The following is a 20,952-nucleotide window of genomic DNA, read 5'->3' as shown; positions in this document are numbered from 1 at the left end:
ATTCTTCCTGCTAAGTATTGCTTTAGCTATTCTGGGTTTCTTATTCTTCCAGATGAATTTCATGATTGCTTGCTCTATTTCTGTGAGGTACATCATTGGGATTTTAATTGGAATAGCATTGAATCTGTATAGCACTTTAGGTAGTATGGCCATTTTGACAATATTAATTCTTCCTACCCAAGAACATGGGAGATCTTTCCATCTTTTAAGGTCTTCCTTAATTTCTTTCTTCAGTGTTTTGTAGTTTTCATTGTAGAGATCTTTTACCTCTTTGGTTAGATTGATACCCAAGTATTTTATTTTTTTTGAGGGTATTGCAAATGGAGTTGTTTTCCTCATTTCCCTTTCAGCTGTTTCATCGCTTGCGTATAAAAATGCTGTAGATTTATGCGTGTTGATTTTATAGCCTGCTGTTTTGCTGAATTCCTTGATGAGGTCTAGAAGTTTTCTGGAGGAGGTTTTTGGATCCTCTAAATATAGAATGATGTCATCCGCAAATAGTGACAGCTTAAGTTCCTCTTTTCCTATTCGTATCCCTTTAATTTCTTTAGTCTGCCTAATTGCTCTGGCTAGAGTTTCGAGGACAGTGTTGAATAGAAGTGGTGAAAGAGGACATCCCTGTCTTGTTCCTGTTTTTAAAGGGAATGTTTTCAGTTTTTCTCCATTAAGAATGATGTTGGCCATGGGCTTAGCATAAATAGCCTTTACAATGTTCAGGTATGTTCCTACTATCCCTATTTTTTCTAGTGTTTTCAGCATGAAGGGGTGTTGTATATTGTCAAATGCTTTTTCTGCGTCAATTGAAATAACCATATGATTCTTATCCTTAAGTCTATTGACATGATGGATTACGTTTATTGATTTACGGATGTTAAACCATCCTTGCATTCCAGGAATGAACCCCACTTGATCGTGGTGCACAATTTTCTTAATATGTTTTTGGATACGGTTTGCCAATATTTTGTTAAGGATCTTAGCATCTATATTCATCAAGGATATTGGTCTAAAATTTTCTTTCCTTGATGTGTCTTTTCCTGGTTTGGGTAGGAGGGTGATATTAGCTTCATAGAATGAGTTCGGTAGGGTACCCTCCTTTTCTATTTCCTGGAATACTTTGAGAAGTATTGGAATGAGTTCTTCTTTGAAGGTCTCATAGAACTCGGCTGAGAATCCATCTGGTCCTGGGCTTTTCTTGGATGGTAGATTTTTAATGGCTTCTTCTATTTCATTGCTTGATATTGATCTGTTTAAATCGTGTATGTCCTCCTGGTTCAGTTTGGGAGGAGCATATGTCTCTAGAAATTTGTCAATGTCTTTGGTACTTTCTATTTTGTTGGAATACAGATTTTCAAAGTAGCTTCTCATTATGTTCTGTATCTCAGTGGTGTCTGTTGTGATATTTCCTTTTTCATCATGTATTTTAGTAATTTGAGTCTTCTCTCTCCTTCTCTTTGTTAGTGTGGCTAAGGGTTTATCTATTTTGTTTACTTTCTCAAAGAACCAACTTTTTGTTATGTCAATTTTTTGAATAGTTTCTTTTGTTTCAATTTCATTGATTTCAGCTCTGATTTTAATTATTTCCTGTCTTCTACTACTTTTGCTGTTATTCTGTTCTTCTTTTTCTAGGGCTTTGAGCTGTAATGTTAGGTCATTTAATTGTTGATTTTTCATTCTTTTCTGGAATGCGCTCCATGCAATGAATTTTCCTCTTAGTACCACTTTCATAGTGTCCCAGAGATTTTGATGTGTTGTATCATCATTCTCATTGACCTCTAAGAATTTTTTAATCTCCTCCCTGATGTTTTTTGTTATCCATGTTTCATTCAATAGCATATTATTTAGTCTCCAAGTGTTGGAGTAATTTCCTTTTTTTACTTCGTCATTGATTTCTACTCTCAGTCCATTATGATCTGATAGAACACAAGGCAGTATCTCTATTTTTTTGCATTTCCTAAGGGCTTCTTTGTAGCATAACATATGGTCTATTTTCGGGAAGGTTCCATGTGCTGCTGAGAAGAAAGTGTATCCGCTTTTTGATGGATGGAATATTCTATATATGTCTATTAAGTCTAGGTTATTGATTGTGTTTTTGAGTTCTATGGTTTCTTTGGTTGGATTTTGTTTGGAAGATCTATCTAGTGGAGACAGTGGTGCGTTAAAGTCGCCCAGAATTATTGTGTTGTGGTCTATGTGATTCTTGAAACTGAGAAGGATTTGTTTGATGTACAGGGATGCACCATTGTTTGGGGCATAAATATTTACTATCGTTATGTCTTCCTGATTTAGGGTTCCCTTAAGCAGTATGAAATGTCCTTCTTTATCCCTTTTGACTAACTTTGACTTGAAGTCCACTTTATCTGATATAAGGATGGAAACCCCCGCTTTTTTACTGGGTCCATGTGCGTGGTAGGTTTTTTCCCATCCTTTCACCTTTAGTCTGTGGATGTCTTTTTCTATGAGAGGAGTCTCTTGCAGGCAGCATATTGTTGGGTCTTTCTTTTTAATCCATTCTGCCAGTCTATGTCTTTTGATTGATGAGTTTAGGCCATTAACGTTCAGGGTTATTATTGAGAAATGATTTGTATTCCCAGTCATTTGGCTTATTTTTGGTTTTTAAGTTGGCTTGGTTTCTCCTTTGAGCGGTTTTTCTCTAAGGTAGTTCCTCCCTTTGCTGACCTCCATTGTTGTTTTTCATTTCCTCCTCATGGAATATTTTGTTGAGAACATTCTGTAGTGCAGGCTTTCTATTTGTAAATTCTTTTATCTTTTGTTTATCATGGAAGGATTTTATTTCATCTTCAAATCTGAAGGTTAGTTTTGCTGGGTATAGGATTCTTGGTTGGCAACCATGTTCTTTCAGAGCTTGAAATATGTTGGTCCAGGCCCTTCTAGCTTTTAGAGTCTGGGTTGAGAAGTCGGCTGCTATCCGTATTGGTCTCCCCCTACATGTAATCTGATGCTTTTCTCTCGTGGCCTTCAGAATCCTATTATTTTGAATGTTAGGCATTTTCATTATAATGTGCCTTGGTGTGGATCTGTTGTGATTCTGTGCATTTGGTGTTCTGTAAGCCTCTTGTATTTGATTTTCCATTTCATTCTTCAGGTTTGGGAAATTTTCTGCTATTATTTCATTGAATAGGTTATTCATTCCTGTGGTTTGTATCTCTGTGCCTTCCTCAATCCCAATAATTCTTAAATTTGGTCTTTTCATGATGTCCCATAGTTCTTGGAGATTCTGTTCATGATTTCTTACCATCTTCTCTGTTTGGGCAACTTTATTTTCAAGATTAAATATTTTGTCTTCATTGTGTGAGGTTCTGTCTTCCAAGTGGTCTAGTCTGTTGGTGATGCTTTCCATTGAGTTTTTTATTTCGTTAATTGTCTCCTTCATTTCAAGGATTTCCGTTTGGTTTTTTTTGAGAATCTCTATTTCTTTGTTGAAATGATCTTTTGCTTCCTGCAGGTGCTCTTTCAGCTTATTGGTATTATCATTCATTGCCTGCATTTGCTCTCTTATCTCATCCTTTGCTTTGCGAATCATCTTAATCATGTATAATCTGAAGTCCTTTTCTGACATTTCTTCTAACATACTGTCATTGGATTCTATTACTATAGAATCTAGATTTGTTTGGATCATTTTCTTCCCTTGTTTTTTCATGTTGTTCATGTATCTTCCCCTCTAACGCTGCAGATCTGGGGTATTGCAGATTTCCCCCTATAGGCTTATAGTGGCCCTATAGGTTTCCAAAACCCTTTCTTTAAGGGGAGATCAATATTAGCAGTACCCAAATCAGACACTATGCAATCCTAGACCAAATAGCCCCTATGGGGACAATAACATCATGTAAATAAGGGAGAAAGCGACTCTGAGGGAACAGGTAAACAGAAGGAAAAGAAAGCAAGAAAAGTACAGAAATAAAAACTTAAAATTTTTTTTAAAAAAAGGAGAAAAAAGAAAATCTACTGTATAACAGTCATATTGTAATGAAACCTCCCAGTGTTCAGTAGCCTGATGTATGAGAGGTATGAGCTTCAAGCCTCCAGCAGGCGTTGCAGAATGGGATTTGCCCCACCCGAAGATCGGAGCTCCGGCTTCTAGGATTTTCCAAGATGGCTGCTCTGGCTTCCAAATATGTTGGCAAATGGGGAGCTGCAGCTCAGGGGTGGACGTGGTCAGCTGGAGGTCCTGGAGACAGATTGCAGTTGGTCTGGCAGTGGTCCTGGAGGTCCGGTGTGTTTGGTGTGGTTTTGGGATCCTGGAGGCCAGGGGCAATCAGTCGGTCTGGGGTCCGGGTGGTAGGGCACAGTCAGTTGGTCTGGGGGTCCTGGCGGCAGGGAGCAGTCAGTTGATGTGAGGGCCCCAGAGGCAGGGAGTGATTGGTCAGGCTGAGGGATCCTGGAGACGGGACTGAGTCAGTCCGGCCAGGGGTCCTACAGGGCCTGGCTGTTGTCTCAAAATGGCGGCAGCCACGTGTAAGCAAACCTGCAGGTACTGTGACAGTGAACTCCCAGGCAGCAGCAGGCAGCTGGTTCTCCACTGGCGGTCTGCGGTCAATCTGCTGGCAGCTGTCAGACAATTGGGAGGTGAACCTCGAGCATTGAGTGATGGATAGGGGTAAGGCAGGCAATGGACAGGCGAGAGGCAGGCAAATGGATGATAAACGCCTGACAGTGAGCAATCTGCTCTCAAAAAAGGCGTTGATATGCTGGCAGACTGCAGGTGATCAGAGCAGACAAATGGGGTAAAGAGCAGGGGATCGATAAGCAGCAAAAACTGCCTCACCGAGAAACAGATATCCTCTGCTTGAATCTGGCGTTGGGGAGCGACAAGGAACGCAGCCTCCCTCTAGACCGCCACCTTGGATCTCCCTTCTGAATGCATTTTTATTCAGGTAGTTTAAAATATTTTTGTTGTTGTTGTTGTAGATGGACTGAATACTTTTATTTTATTTATTTATTTTTATGTGGTACCACTGAAGATTGAACCCAGTGCCTCATACGGACTAGGCAAGCACTCTACCACTGAGCTACAGATTCAGCTCCCTGGGTGGTACTATTGCCATGTAGTGGGTAGGAGCCATTGATACTGCTAACCATCCGTACAGTGCTCAGGACAGTCCCCCTACCCCCAGCAAAGGATTTTCTGTTTCAGAATGCCAGTAATGGCAAGGTTGGAAAACCTTGACATAAGAGGAATGGCTGGTGAATGGTATTAGAACAGTTTATAGCTACTTACAGTCTTGGGTGTTCCAAAGTGCTAAAGCAATTCAAGAAGTAGATCAGTTGAACTGAAATGGTCTGGGAAGATTTTTTTGGAGACAGTTTAAAGCTAGAAACAAAATGCCATATTTAGAATACAGAAAGGCAAACATCCCAATGAAAAACAGCTTTAGTAAAGTCCCCAGGAGTGGACCATGGTTTCTGTGGAGCACAAAAGGAAAAAACAGTGTAACTTAGAGGCAGAATTGGATAAGGAAAGCTGAGTCTGTGAGATCAGATTATGATGGTTTTGCAGTGCCACGTTAGAAGTTTGGCTTTAACATGGTATGGGAGCAGGGGTCTTAAATAGGAGAGTAACGTGGTGGATGAGTATTTTAGAAAAGACTAATGGTGAGGGTGTTTTATGAAAATAGAATGGATTCGAATGGGGAGAGCTAGGAGAAGGGAGACCAGTAACAACTAGAATGGAGAGAAAGTAAGGCAGGCCTTATGACTGACATTCATTTTTCTTATTTATGTATCTTATTAAAAAGTTATTTAGTTATTTATTATTTATAAATATATGAAAAAGTGTCCAACATGTCTAGTAATTAGATAAATGCAAATTAAAACAACTCCAAGATTTCATCTTACTCCAATTAGAATGGCTATTATCACGAACACAAACAATAATGGATGTTGGCATGGATGTGGAGAAAAAGGCACACTTTTACATTGCTGGCGGAGTTGCAAATTTGTGCAGCCACTCTGGAAAGCAGTGTGGAGAATCCTCAGAAAACTTGGAATGAACCCACCTTTTGACCCAGTTATCCCACTCCTTGGTTTATACCCACAGGACTTAAAATCAGCATACTACAGTAACACAGCCACATCAATGTTTTATAGCAGCTCAGTTCACAATAGCTAGATTGTGGAATCAACCTAGATGCCCTTCAACAGATGAATGGATAAACTGTGGTATGTATACACAATGGAATATTATTCAGCCATAAAGAAAAATAATATTATGGCATTTGCAAATAAATGAATGGAATTGGAGAATATCATGTGAAGTGAAATAAGCCAATCCCAAAAAACCAGAGGCTGAATGTTTTCCCTGATAAGTGAATGATAATATATAATGGGGGTTGGGGGATAGGGAGTGAGAGAAGAATGGAGGAAATTTATGTCAAAGGAAATGAAAAGGAGGTGGGTATGAAAAATAGTGGAATGAGACAGACATCATTACCCTATGTACATTCATGTATGATTACATGAATGGTATGAACCTACATCATGCACAACCATAGAAACGAAATGATGTACCCCATTTGTGTACAATGAATTAAAATGCAGTTGGTGAAAAATTTAAAAAAAAAAAGCTATTTATCAACATAAAGGCAATCCTTGAAACAGGATTTGAACTCTTTGGAAAGTATTGTATAAAGAGGACTTAGGGACAGGCCGTAATTAAAATACAGTGCAGGTAGAGAGAGATGGGAGGAAAAGTAAAATAATATGGTGTGATGATAACCAAGAACTTTAAGAGGAAGACAGCAGGAGTAAAGTCCTCCAAGGTGATGGTGGAGATTGAGTTAAGCTGTTAGATTTACTAAGCAGCCACTTGTTGATGACCTTAAGAGATCCTTTTCAATGGAAAAGTAGAGACAGAATCAAACTTCGGGGGATTAGAGAATAGAAAAATAATTAGGAAATGAAGGCCATAGCTGAGTATTGTTCAGGAAAGGAGTTTGATCACAAAGGAAGGAGAGAAATGGTATAGTCTAGATCTATTTCTTATTTCTGGTATTTTTGTTTTATTTCTAGTTATCAAGGAACTGGTGGTATCTGCTGGGAAGAGTGTCCAGATGACCCTGCCTAAGAATGAAGTTCAATTAAATGCATATGTTCTCCAAGAACCACAGAAAGGTAAAAATCCCTTTATACTTGGGTTACGTTTCAGTGTACAATATCCATATATCTCAACTCACTCTTTACAAAATAGTCCTGTGAAGATAGGATATAACGTGTGGGAGAACAAATATTTCTGGAGTACAAGAGGCAATAGGGTTTGAGATGTCAAGCCTGGGTTCAAATCCCAGCTTAGCCAGTCTTTAACTGAATGATTTTAAGCAAATGACTAAACTTCTCTGAGTCAGTCAGTCTCTGTCTCTTTTTGTAAAATGAATAATAAATAATTTCTACTTCATAAGGTTACTGTGAGGGCAAAAAGAGATACTATATAAATCACCTAGTTCAGTGCCTAGCATATAGCTGATACTCATTAGCATAGATCTTACGTCTTAGGTTGTATTATACCTATTTATTTGCTTATTTATTTTTGGTATTGGGGATTGAACCCACTGAGCTACATGGCTCACTGGCTTTACCACTGAGCTACATCCCTAGTCCTTTTTTTTTTTTTGAGACAGTCATGCTAAATTGGTGAGGATCTTGCTAAATTATTGAGGCTGGCCTTGAACCTGTGATCCTCCTGCCTCAGCCTCCTGAGTCACTGTAATTAGAGGCATGTGCCACCACTCTCAGCTATTTTACCCATTGAAAGAGGAAGAAATTGTGACTCAAATTAACCTGTTTATTTTGGCCAAACAACTAGCAAATAGAAGATGTAGAACTTGGAGAGAAGTTATTCAAGACTACTGTTAACATAGGTCTGTGACTTAAAAAAAAATTGTTATACAAAATTCAAATTTATAAAATGTATATTTCTTTAAAAAAATTTTTTTTGGACTGGTCATTGAACTCAGGGATGCATTACACCCCTGAGCTCTATCCACAATCCTCTTTTTATTTTTTATTCTGAGATAGGGTCTTGCTAAGTGCTGAGGGCCTTGCTAAGTTGCTGAGGCTGGCCTTGAACTTGAGATCCTTCTCCCTCAGCCTCCCAAGACACTGGAATTACAGGGCCATGCCTGGTCAGATTTATAAAATATATAAATGAGTTGGTGATTAATTCACTATTTAAGGAAACTTTTGTAACATGAGCATTCCTTCACCTTTGTAGTATATTTTCCCACAACAGTTTGACTTATAAACACAAACATTTTCTCTTAAAACTACCTATGACATGAGTGAAGCATTGGAAAATTATTGTGTTGGATTTATGTTACTCTCATTAGAAGATTAGTCAAATAGAATGCTCTTCCCTATTCAGGATGGGTCCTTCCATTTCATGCACTTGTTTCTAACACAAAATTCTTAATTTCTGGGTCTAAAACCAAATACTGTATTTATGTAAAAAATACTTTTCTAGAACTCAAATCCCTCCTCTGCCCAGTATTTCTGCTCTCAAATTGAGGTTTTATTACCAACTCATTCTACCTTTAGAGAAACTCTTTCCTTTCTTTCTTGGGTGGTAAATTACAGTGAGTAGATTTGGTGGCCTTTGAAGATGGAGTTAAGAGCTGTCTTGACCAGTGTATGAGAGATTTGCTGGGCTCTGCTTTTTTTTTTTTTCCTTCAGTGCTGGGGTTTGAACCCAGGGCTCTGTGCATGATAGGTAAATGCTTTCCTACTAACTACATCCCCAGCCCTGCTTTATTTTTTTCTAACCTGTATTTGCATATACATTTCTTTGAATTATTGTCATCTTGTAGATCAGTGTTCCAAAACACATCCTTTAGATACAGATTCTTTTTAGCTCTCCTCTGCCCAGTTCTTCAGCTTTAATTAAATACATGCAATAAATGGTCTCAAACTTTACAAGATTGGGGGCACTGAGGCAAGGCAAATTCTGCATACTCTTTGGACTTCTCCTGCCCTGTGGCAGCCCATTAGAATCCCTGAGGAGTTCAAAGGTTAGTTTCAAACTACTGCCCTAAATCATTGTAGTCAACATTCTAACAGACCTATACTCTGTTTTTCTTATCCTTGGGCAAATTTCTGCCTGTAAGGCATAATTCTTCCCCTCAGCTTTTCTGTCCTAGGAATATCTTCCCTTTTTGACATTGGTGTTACTAGCTTTGCTTTACTTTTGGTACTGGAACTGAACCCAGTGGCACTTTACAAGTGAGCTACACTCCAGTTTTTTGTTTTGTTTTTATTTTGTTATTTTGAGACAGGGTCTTGCTGAGTTGCTGAGGCTGTCCTTGAACTTGCAATCTTCCTGCCTCAGCCTTCTAAGTCTCTAGGACTACAGGTATGCACCACCATGCCTAAGTGCAAGCTTTAGTTATTTAAAAATGATCGGTTCCCAAACTAGTGAGCATTTCTTTTCTGTGTGGAAAAGCATTTCCAATTAGAGTTGGAAAAAATGTGTCTCAGCATGAGTCCTGCCTCTGCTGCTGCTTCCTGCTTCTCCTGACCCAACTTTTTGTGTATACATTTGTGAGAGCAGCTGGGACTGACAACTCTCCAAAACACTACTAGTTTGCTGACATGAGGAAGATCATGAGTCCCAGGCTTATAAAATAACATCTGGTCTTCAGATGAAGGATATCTAGGAATTAAGACAGAAAGTGTGCTAACTTTAACATTTAAACTCGTGAAAGAAAGAGATGACTGCCCTCTGCTAAGAATTTGAGGTTTCTTTTTTTTCTCTTTTTGGATAGTCACTAAACCTTTCTACCAAATCCTACCTTTCCCTAGCCAGAAATGCAATTTATCCCTCTTCCTCCCAAATTGAGATCAGTTTTACTGGGCGGGATTCCATTTAGATAACAGGATTTTACCCTTCTGCTACCAGGTGATATAGTCTGAGCTGCAAATGAGGACCGTTTAATGTTTCATTTGATCTTAATTAATTTCAGTGGGGCCTGTTTTAAATGGGCCATGCCCTACCATCTTCTGCAGTGTGTTATTTAGCTCAGCAGGAATGAAGTAGCTCTTTTAACTCACTAGGGTGTGATGACCTCAGTGAGAGGAGCATTGTTAGCACTCTGTAAAAAGCTATTTTGGAACCATGTTATTTAGAAGTCATTGCTGTTCTTTGTTGCAAAAGAAGTTTTGCAAGAAAATGGCCTTTGTTCCCAATGAGCTCACCTACAGAGTTGGTAGGGCATGTGTTTTCAGTGAGAGGCCATACTCCAGCAACCTGCACATTTAAGGGAGGATTGACCTGAGGGTGGGATGGGGCAGAAATGAGCATAGTTAGCAGAGAGAGGATGGAAGAAGCCTTAATTTGAGCCAAGTCAGCAGAATCCACCACCCTTTATTTCAGCAGACGGTTTGGTTTCCCTGCAGGCTTTGGGGTACAGACTTAAAAACGAAGGCTTTGTCAAGATTTAAAAGAGATTCATTATTGGCAGCCTTTAGAAAAGATTTGTTATTGGCAGCCTCTTTGTGTGTAGGTGTGTGTTTTCATGATTTTCATAACTGCCCTTCTATAGGAGAAACCTACACCTACGACTGGCAGCTGATTACTCATCCTAGAGACTACAGTGGAGAAATGGAAGGGGAACATTCCCAGATCATGAAACTATCCAAGGTGAATTTGCTTCCTTTCATTTGCAGGACTAAGGCAGAGTGGGTGACTATATTCTAAAATAGATAGTATAGAATTTTCTGTCCACACTGAAGTTGGGAATAATATTTCAGAAGTGAACCCTTCAAGTCTGACTGGCTGACATCCAGTGTTTGTTAGTGTATGATTCTCAAATTTTCATTTATGGTGAGAAGACTAAACCAGTATGGCAGTGATAGCTGAAAATAAACACTAAACAGCTTTGAAGAGTAGCATAAGGATTTTAGAATTCGGGAGATAGGCTAGGTTATTTGTGGCCACATGACTGTATACATTGGCTCAGTCCCTTTGGGAATCCATATAGTTATTAAGAGCCATAAAAATGTTAATTTTCTTTGGCCCTCACTGATTCATTCATTAAATGGACAGTTATTCTTCATACACTGGTTATGTGGCTGCCATTGGAGATTAACCAGTGAATTAATCATATTTCAATGTTCAAGGTAATGGAGGCACCTAGGAAGTAGGGAAGGCTAACACGTGATGCACTAGGTCAGTGCAGGGTTCATTGGAGGTCCAGAGAGTTAGAGTAGATTTCTTAAGAGTTTGCCTATTTGGGTCTGAAAGGTGACTGACTTCCTGGGTAAAGGGTGGAGGGAACATAACCCAAGCAAAAGAAGCAGCATGTTCATTGGGCCAAGAATGAGAGAGAAAACGTGGGGAGCAATACGTGGTTCAGCCTGAGTGGACGCTCATGTTTGAGAAGAACAGTGGCATAAGTCAGCTGGAGAGATGCAGGGCCAGACGAGGTGAGCAGAGCCTCATATGCAGATTCAGGACTTTGAATCTCATCTCGAGGGAGGGAATAGGGAGCTTTTGAAAGGTTTTAAGTAGAAGAAAGATGTGTTCAGATTTTCAGTTTGAAGAGATCACCCTGTCCTCAGATTGGAGATGAAACTATGTGGGGAGACCAATGAAGATTGCATAGAAAACTTAAGTGGGAAATGGTACTATCCTGAGTACAAAAACTAAATAAATGATATTAAATGAGAAGCCACCAATTGAGCTCATACCATATGCCACACATGGTGCTGATTGTTTTACTCAATTATTTCTTCTAATTGTCATAATATCCCCAAGATGTAGGTATTAGTATTTGTTTTACAAATAACAGAACTAAAATTTTAAAAAAGGAGGTGGTTTGGCCAAAGTTCACAGAGACATTAAACAATAGGTTTGAACCAGAGATATAATTCCATATTTTAATAACTAATATGATGAGTAGTTAAAAACCAAGGTGATGGTTTGATCCCCAGTACCACCAAATAAATAAATAAATAAATAAATAAATAAAATAAAAATAACTGAGGTGTGGCAGTATAGATGGAGACGAGTGAGTGGAGGTAAGCTTGATAAAATGTGATGATCAGTGATTTGTGAGGGGTGTTGGTGTGTAGTCCTAGAGAAGACTAGGATGATTGTACCTTTTTTGGCTTAGGCACCTGAATGAATGTTTACTGGAATAAGGAGCACAGAAAGGGTAGCAGATTTGGGGGAAATTTTCAGATGATTAGTTTGCTTTCAGGTGGAGTGAGCTTAGGTACTTATGAGACATTTGAGTGGAGTTGTCCCAATAGCAGCTGGGGGAAAGAAACTAGAGACTGGAGACATCTGGGCTAGAAAGATATCAAATAGATAATTGAAGCTAGAGTCATAGATAAGATCAGCCAGGGAGAATGTTTGGAGTGAAGAAATAGGCTGAGGTTGGAATCCTGGGATGTGTTCTCATTTAAGGGATGGTAGGTAGAGCAAGCTGGAGGAAATAAGGAGTAGGTACAGAAAAGGAAACCAGGAGGAAAGCATTACAAGGGAGAGAGTGGTCAAAAATGCTACCTGTGCCCAATTAGTGTTTATCCAAAGGAGATAAGTCAAAAGAAATGATATCCCTCATTTTTCTTGAGGATGTTCATTACAGCATTAGTCATAACAGTAAGTTTGGAAGTGGCCAAGTATCCAACAATGTGAAATGTTTATGATACATTTATTATTCTGTAGTCATTAAAGTGAACATTAAAAAAGACTGTATCCTAATAGGAAAAGGGTTCATGCTAAATGAGTAGAAAAAAGAACAATAAGAAGTTTGATATTTTGGTTTCTTAGCTAGACTTGAATACCACTGAAAACTGAGCTGCTTGAATTTCATTTTCATAAGTGGGAATCTTGATTTACTTCCAAACCCCAACCCTAGATAGTGACTGGTATATGATTGATTCTCAATAAATGTTTGTTGAATGAACTGGATAAAACTAGTTTTTTTATGTGGTCAAGGATTGGAAGGAAACGGAGAATTACAATGAGTTGATTGTTAGGGTAATGAGATGGTAGGTGATTTTTATTGCCCCCTTTTATATTATGTTCATATAGTTAATAGAAGTCAGGAGGGAAAACTAGATATTTGGGAACTATTTGGAATTTTTACAGGATGTTTTTCTTTGAAGAGATGATTATTTTAATTTCATAACTCTGTGATGTAGGATGGTTGGGCCCTTAATGTTCTTCTGAAAAGAAAATGGGAGTACAGAGAGATTGAAATCCCTTCTGTTATTCTAGAGGCAGCTAGTAATAAGACTCACATTAAAAGCTATGTTTCTTTTTAGTTTAACTCATTGTTTAATCTCTTCAGCTAGTTTACTTTTTCCATTTTGAAAATAGGGTGAGGAGAGTGCAGGATTCAGTCTGCAAAAGCTCAGATAGTTATATTGTCTTAAATACAATTGCTGTTCTTGGTGGTTGTCTGAAAGATCCTCTCTCGCTTCTGCAGCTGACTCCAGGCCTGTATGAATTCAAGGTGATCGTAGATGGTCAAAATGCCCATGGGGAAGGCTATGTGAACGTGACAGTGAAGCCAGGTACGTGTTTCCAGCCACCACTCTCATTTCTTTCTCTGAAAGACTCCTGAAGAGGAGGAAATTTGACTTTTGGGTTTTTAATTCCATCCCTTTTTCATAAAGTATTTATCAGGCATTTCCTAATTCAGGGTAGTAAAAGGCTATGGCAGCAAGTGTTCCAGTTGGAACACTGGACTGGGCAGGGAAACATTAGTCGCTGCGTCCACAGTGCAGTGTGCCCTAAGCAATAACTTACCTACCACAGAACTACTCCAAGTGGGGCCATGCCGAGAGAGGAACCCAGGAGCCCAGAAGCATGCAGAAGAACCCATCAAGTGACCAGTTCTTTCTGATATCTTTCCAGAGATGTGGGCCTTTGTACACAGAATTTCTCATTTAGACCTTAGTCTCTTTCGCCTTGGAAACCAAATCCATCCTGTCATTCTTTTAAAATGAGCCACTGTTGGCACATCATAGTGCAATAGCAAGGTATAAAGTATCTTGTTTTGCATTTTCAGAGAAATTTGGAATCTAGAGAATAGCACACGTACTAGCACAAATTAATACTGTTTCCTGCCTTTTTTCTTAATAGATTTTCTTTTCATTTCTTGAGTTTTGTAGCCGATGTAATCTTTTTATCTTCTTTAAAATGTGGTCGGAGGCTGGGGATGTAGCTCAGTGGTAGGGCCCTTATCTAACATGAGCAAGTCCCTGCTTCAGTCCTCAATATGAGGATCAACCTGTGGACTGATCATTTCTTAAAGAAAAGGCCACTGGATTTGTAGCTCACAGTCATTCATTCAGGTGGACCAGTGTGGTTTGTGACCTTCCCTTACACAGCCGTAGTCACCCCCTACACCATCAACTCGGGGATGGTTGAGAAATCACCCATTATCTTTTCAGTATTGTCTGTGCCAAGGAATGGTTTGTTTGCCAAGAGTTTTATTACACAAAGCTTGTTTGTTGTGCACCTCTCTCAGGCCAGCCTGAAAGCAGCCACTGACTGCTCTAAGTACTTTTATGAGCTGGATACACAAGAGCATTGAGAGCATGCACAGGGCACAGTCTTAGGAGTGGTCAGGTTTGAAAGAGGCCTGTACATTCCCAGGTTTCTTACGTTAGAATGGCAACCTGGACTTTAAGCCATCAATTATTGTAATGAAGCTGATTTATAACCCACTCAGATATGACTTGACCTTCTTAGAATTTATAAAGTTCCCTTCCCAATTTCTCCTGGGTCACTCTCTTGCAGAACCCCGTAAGAATCGGCCTCCAGTTGCTATTGTGTCACCCCAGTTCCAGGAGATCTCTTTGCCAACCACATCTACAGTCATTGATGGCAGCCGTGAGTACTTGTCTAAATGGGACAGAATGGGCTCACAGTGTACTCTCATAGAAAACTCTGGTAGAAGGTTCAGGATCAGCTACATTCTGCTTGAACCAATCTTCTTGACCATGTTATGGGTCTGAAGTAACTGACAGGACAGGCCCTATTAAAATCCCCAATGGCTTGTTTGAAATGATACTTCTGTTCTAAGATGCAAGAAAATGGGGTTATACATGTATTTAGAATTACTTTAGTTGAAATTGTCTGTTTTTCAGATTTGCTTTGATGGTTTCCTTTCTGGGCTTTGGGAACAATGTTTCTTGCTGTCATGCTAGATAAGTAATTGAGAGGCAGGACCTGGGAGCACTCACTCTGCCATTAGTGCCTAATAAGATTGTGAGCCTTCTCCTGGGGAGACTCAGAATGCTCTCCATGCCTTCCTGGGCTCACTACCATTTTACTCTTCAGAGTAGCATCACCTGATGGGTGATAGGGGAGGATTTCTGGGTCTTAGTTCTTGATCCTTGCAGTGTGTGCAGGAGGTTTCAATCCCATCTTCTCAGTAGTATTTGCTTGGTTTCTTTTGAGACTCATTAAGGCTCCATTACCCTGTCTTGGCACCAACAGTGGTTTTTGTCAGATGTATTCACTGCTTTGGCAGAGGACCCTCTAACAAGGTTAAGCATTTCTTGTCATTGGTTTTGGCAAGAGAAATAGAAGAATAGAAGCCAAGAGGGAAGAGACAGAACAGGAGAAAGCACTTATAGAAAGTGTTCATATAGCACTGTTGTTTTATAGTTTTTGAATAGGTCAAAGTTAAATAATACATAAAGATACGCAGTGAAAAGAATCATACCATCCCTGTCTCCCAACTATTCAGTTTTTCTCCAGACAACCAATGGTATTGTTTTATGTATCCTCTCAGAGATTTTTTTTATGCATATATAAGAAAATATGTATATAGTATTATCCTCTTATTTACACACAACACATGTAAACATTGATAACACATTATATGCACTATTGTATATGTATGTGCTTGTTTTTCTGTTAGAATTTTTCTCAGTCAGTGCATGAAAGGCTTATTCATTCTTTTAGCAATTACACTGTGTTTCTTTATATGGCTATTTAATTTCATTGTGTGACTATATACTTGTTTTTGATCTATGATGAACATTTAGACTACTTTTGTTCTTTTGCTATTATAAACATTATCATAAATCTTGTCAACATGATCTTTAACATATATATAGTATATCTGTAGGATAAATTCCTAGAAGGATTCATTGTTGAATATCATTTCATTGTATGAATACAAACTTTTTCAATCTCTAGGATGACCATTTATGTTACTTTGATTCTTTTGCTATTACAAATGTTATCATAAATAATATTGTCAACATGATGTTTAACCCATGTGTAGTGTATCCGTAGAATAAATTCCTAGAAGAATTGCAGGAACAAAGATATATATTACCAAAGTACTCACTGTGGACTAACTAGTTGTATCAGTTTATGCTTCCACCATGACTAATGAGAGGTCCTTTTTCCATGCATTTACCTATAATGTTCTGTGAAGCTTTTTTAAAAACAATCTGATAGGTTCAAAAGTGATATATCAAGTGTAATTTTGTTTCTTTTTAATGAAGTTGAGTATGTTTTTATGTTTTTAAGAATTACTGCTTTTCATCTAGGCATGGAGGTACAAACCTGTAATCCTGGTGACTTGGGAGGCTGAGGCAGGAGGATCACAAGTTGGAGGCCAGTCTGAGCATCTTAGAAAGACTGGGTCTCAAAATAAAAAATAAAAGGGGTTGGAGGTGTAGCTCAGTGGTAGAGTACCCCTGGTTCAATCCTCAGTACTGGGTTTGAGAGGGAAATTCTTTCTTTCTTTTTTTTTAACAGTAATATTTTAATCAGAGGTGTCCTGTGTTGGAGTTCCTAGAAAACAATGCTGTGGAATATTCATAGAGAGGCAGAATGACCCCATATTTCTAGGAAAGAAACACTCTAGAGAGATATCTGTAATTTCATGAGGTTGTACTAGCTTGAAATCTCTGAGGTAGTTGCCCTGGTTTGCATAAACTGGTAAGTGCTGGGACCCAGCATTTTCATGTTGTAAACAATGTTCTTTGTGGTTCAGAAAGCACTGATGATGATAAAATCGTCCAGTATCATTGGGAGGAACTTAAGGGGCCTCTGAGAGAAGAGAAAATTTCTGAAGATACAGCCATATTAAAACTAAGCAAGCTGGTCCCTGGGAACTACACCTTCAGGTAAGTTAGGATTCAGTGTCAGGTTGGCCAGAGACCATCCTTTTCCCTCCTGTATTTGGCATTCCTGTATGAGTCTGACAAATGTCAGTTCACTGTGGATCTGGCTGATAGTAAGCCTTTAGTTTCATTGGTTCTGTGAGCCACGGAGTGCTTGTGATCACAACAGTGGTAATTGTTCAGGGCACAGATTTGGTCTAGTAGATCATGATCCACCACAGTCAGTACTTTTCAAAGCTTTATGTGGGAGATCTCCAACTATCTTCTAGGATTTCCACCATTAAGTGAGAGGACCCATCTCCTTTGCCTTTTCTCAGGTATAATCCAGAATTTCTCAGGTCTAATCCATCTTGTCAAAGCTTCCTCAGCTCCAGATGCCTTATAGTCTTTACTTTTGGCTAGTGGTTTGTTTCAGTATGATTTGTAGGATCTTTCTTTATTGGGCCTTTTGGGAGGATTTGATTCAAAGAAAGCCCTTTGGGGAACTAGTGTTGACATTTTAGAAAGTGCTTAGAAGGCTTTGATGCTGACTCTAGTATAATCCTTGTTATATTTGCATAATTCCTTTTGTGTTACAAAGCACTCGTAGATGACCATCATACAAACACCACATGTAGATGTTACTGTCCCCATTTTATAGTTGAGAAAAATGAAACTGCTTGTATTTTGTAACTCCTCTGAGATCACACAGCTAGAAATTAAAAGCAGATTTTCTAATCCCCAAGTCAGGATTCCAGTCTACTCCATTCCTTATCTTGATCCACATATATTTTGGTTATGCTTCCTTGAATGTCTTTCTCAAACTGTTGAAGTTCTGCTCATTAGGAGAGACTATGACGCTCCTCTTTCCCTCAGTGTTTCACCAGCACATACCATAGGGTGACAGCTTATTCATGGGCATCTGTCTTCCTGTAGGTCTGAGATTGATCAAGTTTTAGACTCTGCTAGGGTCACAGAGATGAGTGTTCTAATGCAACCTTTACCATACACATCAATTTGCAAATTCAGACTTAGCAGCATTCTCTACCAGAAGGTAACTTAAAATGAAAAGTTGAATTGGTTTTTACTATAGATTTTATAAATAGAAAATTTTCCATTTATAGAATTTAGCCTGGGCCAGGTTAATCCTTTTTTAAAATAGTGACAATAATAGCCAATGTTTTTGAACATTTACTGTATGCTAAGTACTGTTCTGAGCTCTTTGCTTATAATATCTCATTTCATCCTTTTAACTGACATGGTTACTCTTAATAACATATTTGGAAGTTTGGGCACAAAGAGGTTAAGTAATTTGATCAAGGTCATGCAGCAGTCCGACTCTAGAGTCTGGGCATTTAGCCACAATGGTAGACCACAGGTTGTTGTGTGGATGGGACATTGGGAGCAATTTTTTTTTTTTCCCTAGCCCTCAATGTGTTTTTAATCTATGAGATGATGGGTTTGGGATTTGATTAGCATTAAGGCCCAATCTGGTTGTGGTTTGCTTGCCTTCTCCTCTCTTCTAATTTTATATGCCAGTAGCTTCTTTCCTGGGCCCTATATTCCACTGCTTTTTGGTTCCAGGGTTTGTGCAGGCAGACCAGGGACTGTTTGGGGTGAAAATCAGCAGTGGGCATTTTGCTGTCTGCCTGTAACCCTCTTCTCTTCTCACACAGGAGATGAGTAGGTATGTTAACAACAACACACCTGTGAAAACAACAGGGAAACTGGGAAAAGAGGCCAAACATCTGTGACTTTTCCATTTCTAGTGCTTGCTGATTTGTACATGTGTGCATGTCCCAGGTTTTTGTGTTTTTTCCCTTAAGGCTGTATATCAGAAATCCCCTTCAGACCACAGGTAAAAGTGGGATTGCGGGATAAAACCCCAGAGATGTCTGACTCTGTCTAAGTCTGGTGAGAATTAAACAAATCACATGTCTTTTCTATGCTTTTCCTCTTTCTGTCAGCAAAATGGAAGGATCCCAAACCTCCTTGCTTGCTTATGCTCACATTTTGAGGTGGCATGAGAAGCTCTAGGCTGTTCAGCTGGAAGGCATCATTTAGGTAAAAGCCTGCTCTTATAAAAGAACATTTTTTTCTCTTGCAAATCCTGTTTCTCACTGGCACAAACTGTGGGCCTGTTGCGTGGGAGAATTCATTTCCATCTCAAACTCCTGCCTTACCGGAGCCAGCCCTCCTGGTCCGTCCCAAAGGCTGTACGCCCAGGATGTCCATTCTTATGATATGCACACAGCTAAAACAGGATGTTGGGGACAGTCTGCAGCAGACAGAGTGTGCTCTATATAGTGTGGTGTCTTTGAACTAGGGGCCAGGGATTATCTCTTTGAGGCTAGGTTTCTGAGCTTTGGAATCAGAGAACTGGGCTTGCATCTTGGCTCACCATGAAGCCCTGGGCATGTTGCTTCTTTTCTCTAAGCCTCCTGTAGAGTGCACTGATGATACCTACTCTATATGGTTGCCGTGAGAACTGTATTAGAATGCATATAAGATCTCAGCATACAGATTCTTGCAGCAGAGCAAACTGGTGCTGGAGACATACTGCCTGTCAGATTCTGAGTCCACTGCTGTCTAACTGAATGACCTTGAGTAGGTTACTTTTCCTTTGCCTTGGGCTCCTCATGTGTATAAGGAATAATATGAGGATAATATTTTATAGAGCTTTTAGATGGATCCAATGAGATATAAAGTGCTTGGAACAGTTCCTGTCACATAGTAAACCCTGAGTCAATGTTAGCATCTTGTGTAACTTTGCTTTTCCAATAGGAAAAGTAAAAAGAGGTAATCCTGCCACCGTGGGATTTCATAGTCTTGATTTTCAGTCCTCTAGTTTTTTTCCCTCTTCCCAAACACCCATCCCTTATTGCACTCCTCTCTCTGCCCTGATAGCTTGACTGTAGTAGACTCTGATGGAGCTACCAGCTCCACCACTGCAAGCCTGACAGTGAACAAAGCTGTGGATTATCCCCCTGTGGCCAACGCAGGCCCCAACCAAGTGATCACCCTGCCTCAAAACTCCATCACTCTCTTTGGGAACCAGAGCACTGATGATCATGGCATCACCAGCTATGAGTGGTCACTCAGCCCAAGCAGCAAGGGAAAAGTGGTGGAGATGCAGGTAGGAGGGAATGGTTTCTGTCTTCTCTTGTCCAGGGGATGAAGAGCTGCTGGATTGGGTCACCCATTAAGGTTTATTTCTTTTCCATTTCAATTATCAAAGTCAGATTTGTACATTTAGATTTAGAAAAGAAAATCCAAAAACAAATCCAGAAAGTTTTATGGACCTTTGGTTGACAGGTTAGCAATAATCTTTATCTTAAACCTTTAGTATTGGGGGTGGAAAGACTGATGAGAAATGTAGTTGTTCTGGGTGACTCCAGAGGGTCAACTACTTAGAAGCCACAAGGGTTCAAATCTTGGTGTGCTCTGTTCCCAGTTGGAGTAGATTGTCTGACTCAAGGGTGTCTTCTCTGGAGATACCTAAGAAGAGATTAGATCTGTCACCAGGCAAGTCACATAAGAGGCAAGTCACATAAGTAATAAAGAATACTGTGTGGGGCTCTGGTGAGCCAGAGAGCTTAAGTCCTGATCGCAGGGGTCCTCTGCTCTTTGGGTCCAGCTGGCTGTTGCCACATGGAAGTGTGGTTCCAGTATTGCTGGCTAATCCAGCTTTTCAGGAGCAGACAGAAGCTAAGGACTTTATGTGAAAATTTGCAACTTTTAAGATACTATACACCTGGCCCACGGGCTGCCAGTTTTGCCCACTGTTCTACAGGAAGCTCCTGTTAGAAGTTGGCCCAGAATTATTTATTATGTTCCTTCTGATATTCAAGATGCTGTTTCTAG

General features: G+C 39.5%; 1 protein-coding gene across 3 annotated transcripts in view; it reads left to right on the top strand.

Annotated features, from left to right (window-relative positions):
• The window catches only part of KIAA0319L (KIAA0319 like), a 121,589-nt gene that overhangs the window by 81,195 nt on the left and 19,442 nt on the right, over positions 1-20,952 (top strand). For all 3 annotated transcript variants that reach the window (XM_079130059.1, XM_079130060.1, XM_079130061.1), the window contains exons 5-10: positions 7,027-7,128; positions 10,548-10,645; positions 13,443-13,530; positions 14,762-14,854; positions 16,980-17,112; positions 19,996-20,224. In XM_079130059.1, the coding sequence (XP_078986185.1) occupies positions 7,027-7,128; positions 10,548-10,645; positions 13,443-13,530; positions 14,762-14,854; positions 16,980-17,112; positions 19,996-20,224 (743 nt within the window). The remainder of the gene's footprint in view (positions 1-7,026; positions 7,129-10,547; positions 10,646-13,442; positions 13,531-14,761; positions 14,855-16,979; positions 17,113-19,995; positions 20,225-20,952) is intronic.

This window comes from Sciurus vulgaris (assembly GCF_902686455.1).
Source record: "Sciurus vulgaris genome assembly, chromosome: 1".
Lineage (NCBI taxonomy): Eukaryota > Metazoa > Chordata > Mammalia > Rodentia > Sciuridae > Sciurus > Sciurus vulgaris.
This window is presented reverse-complemented; position numbering and strand designations above follow the sequence as displayed.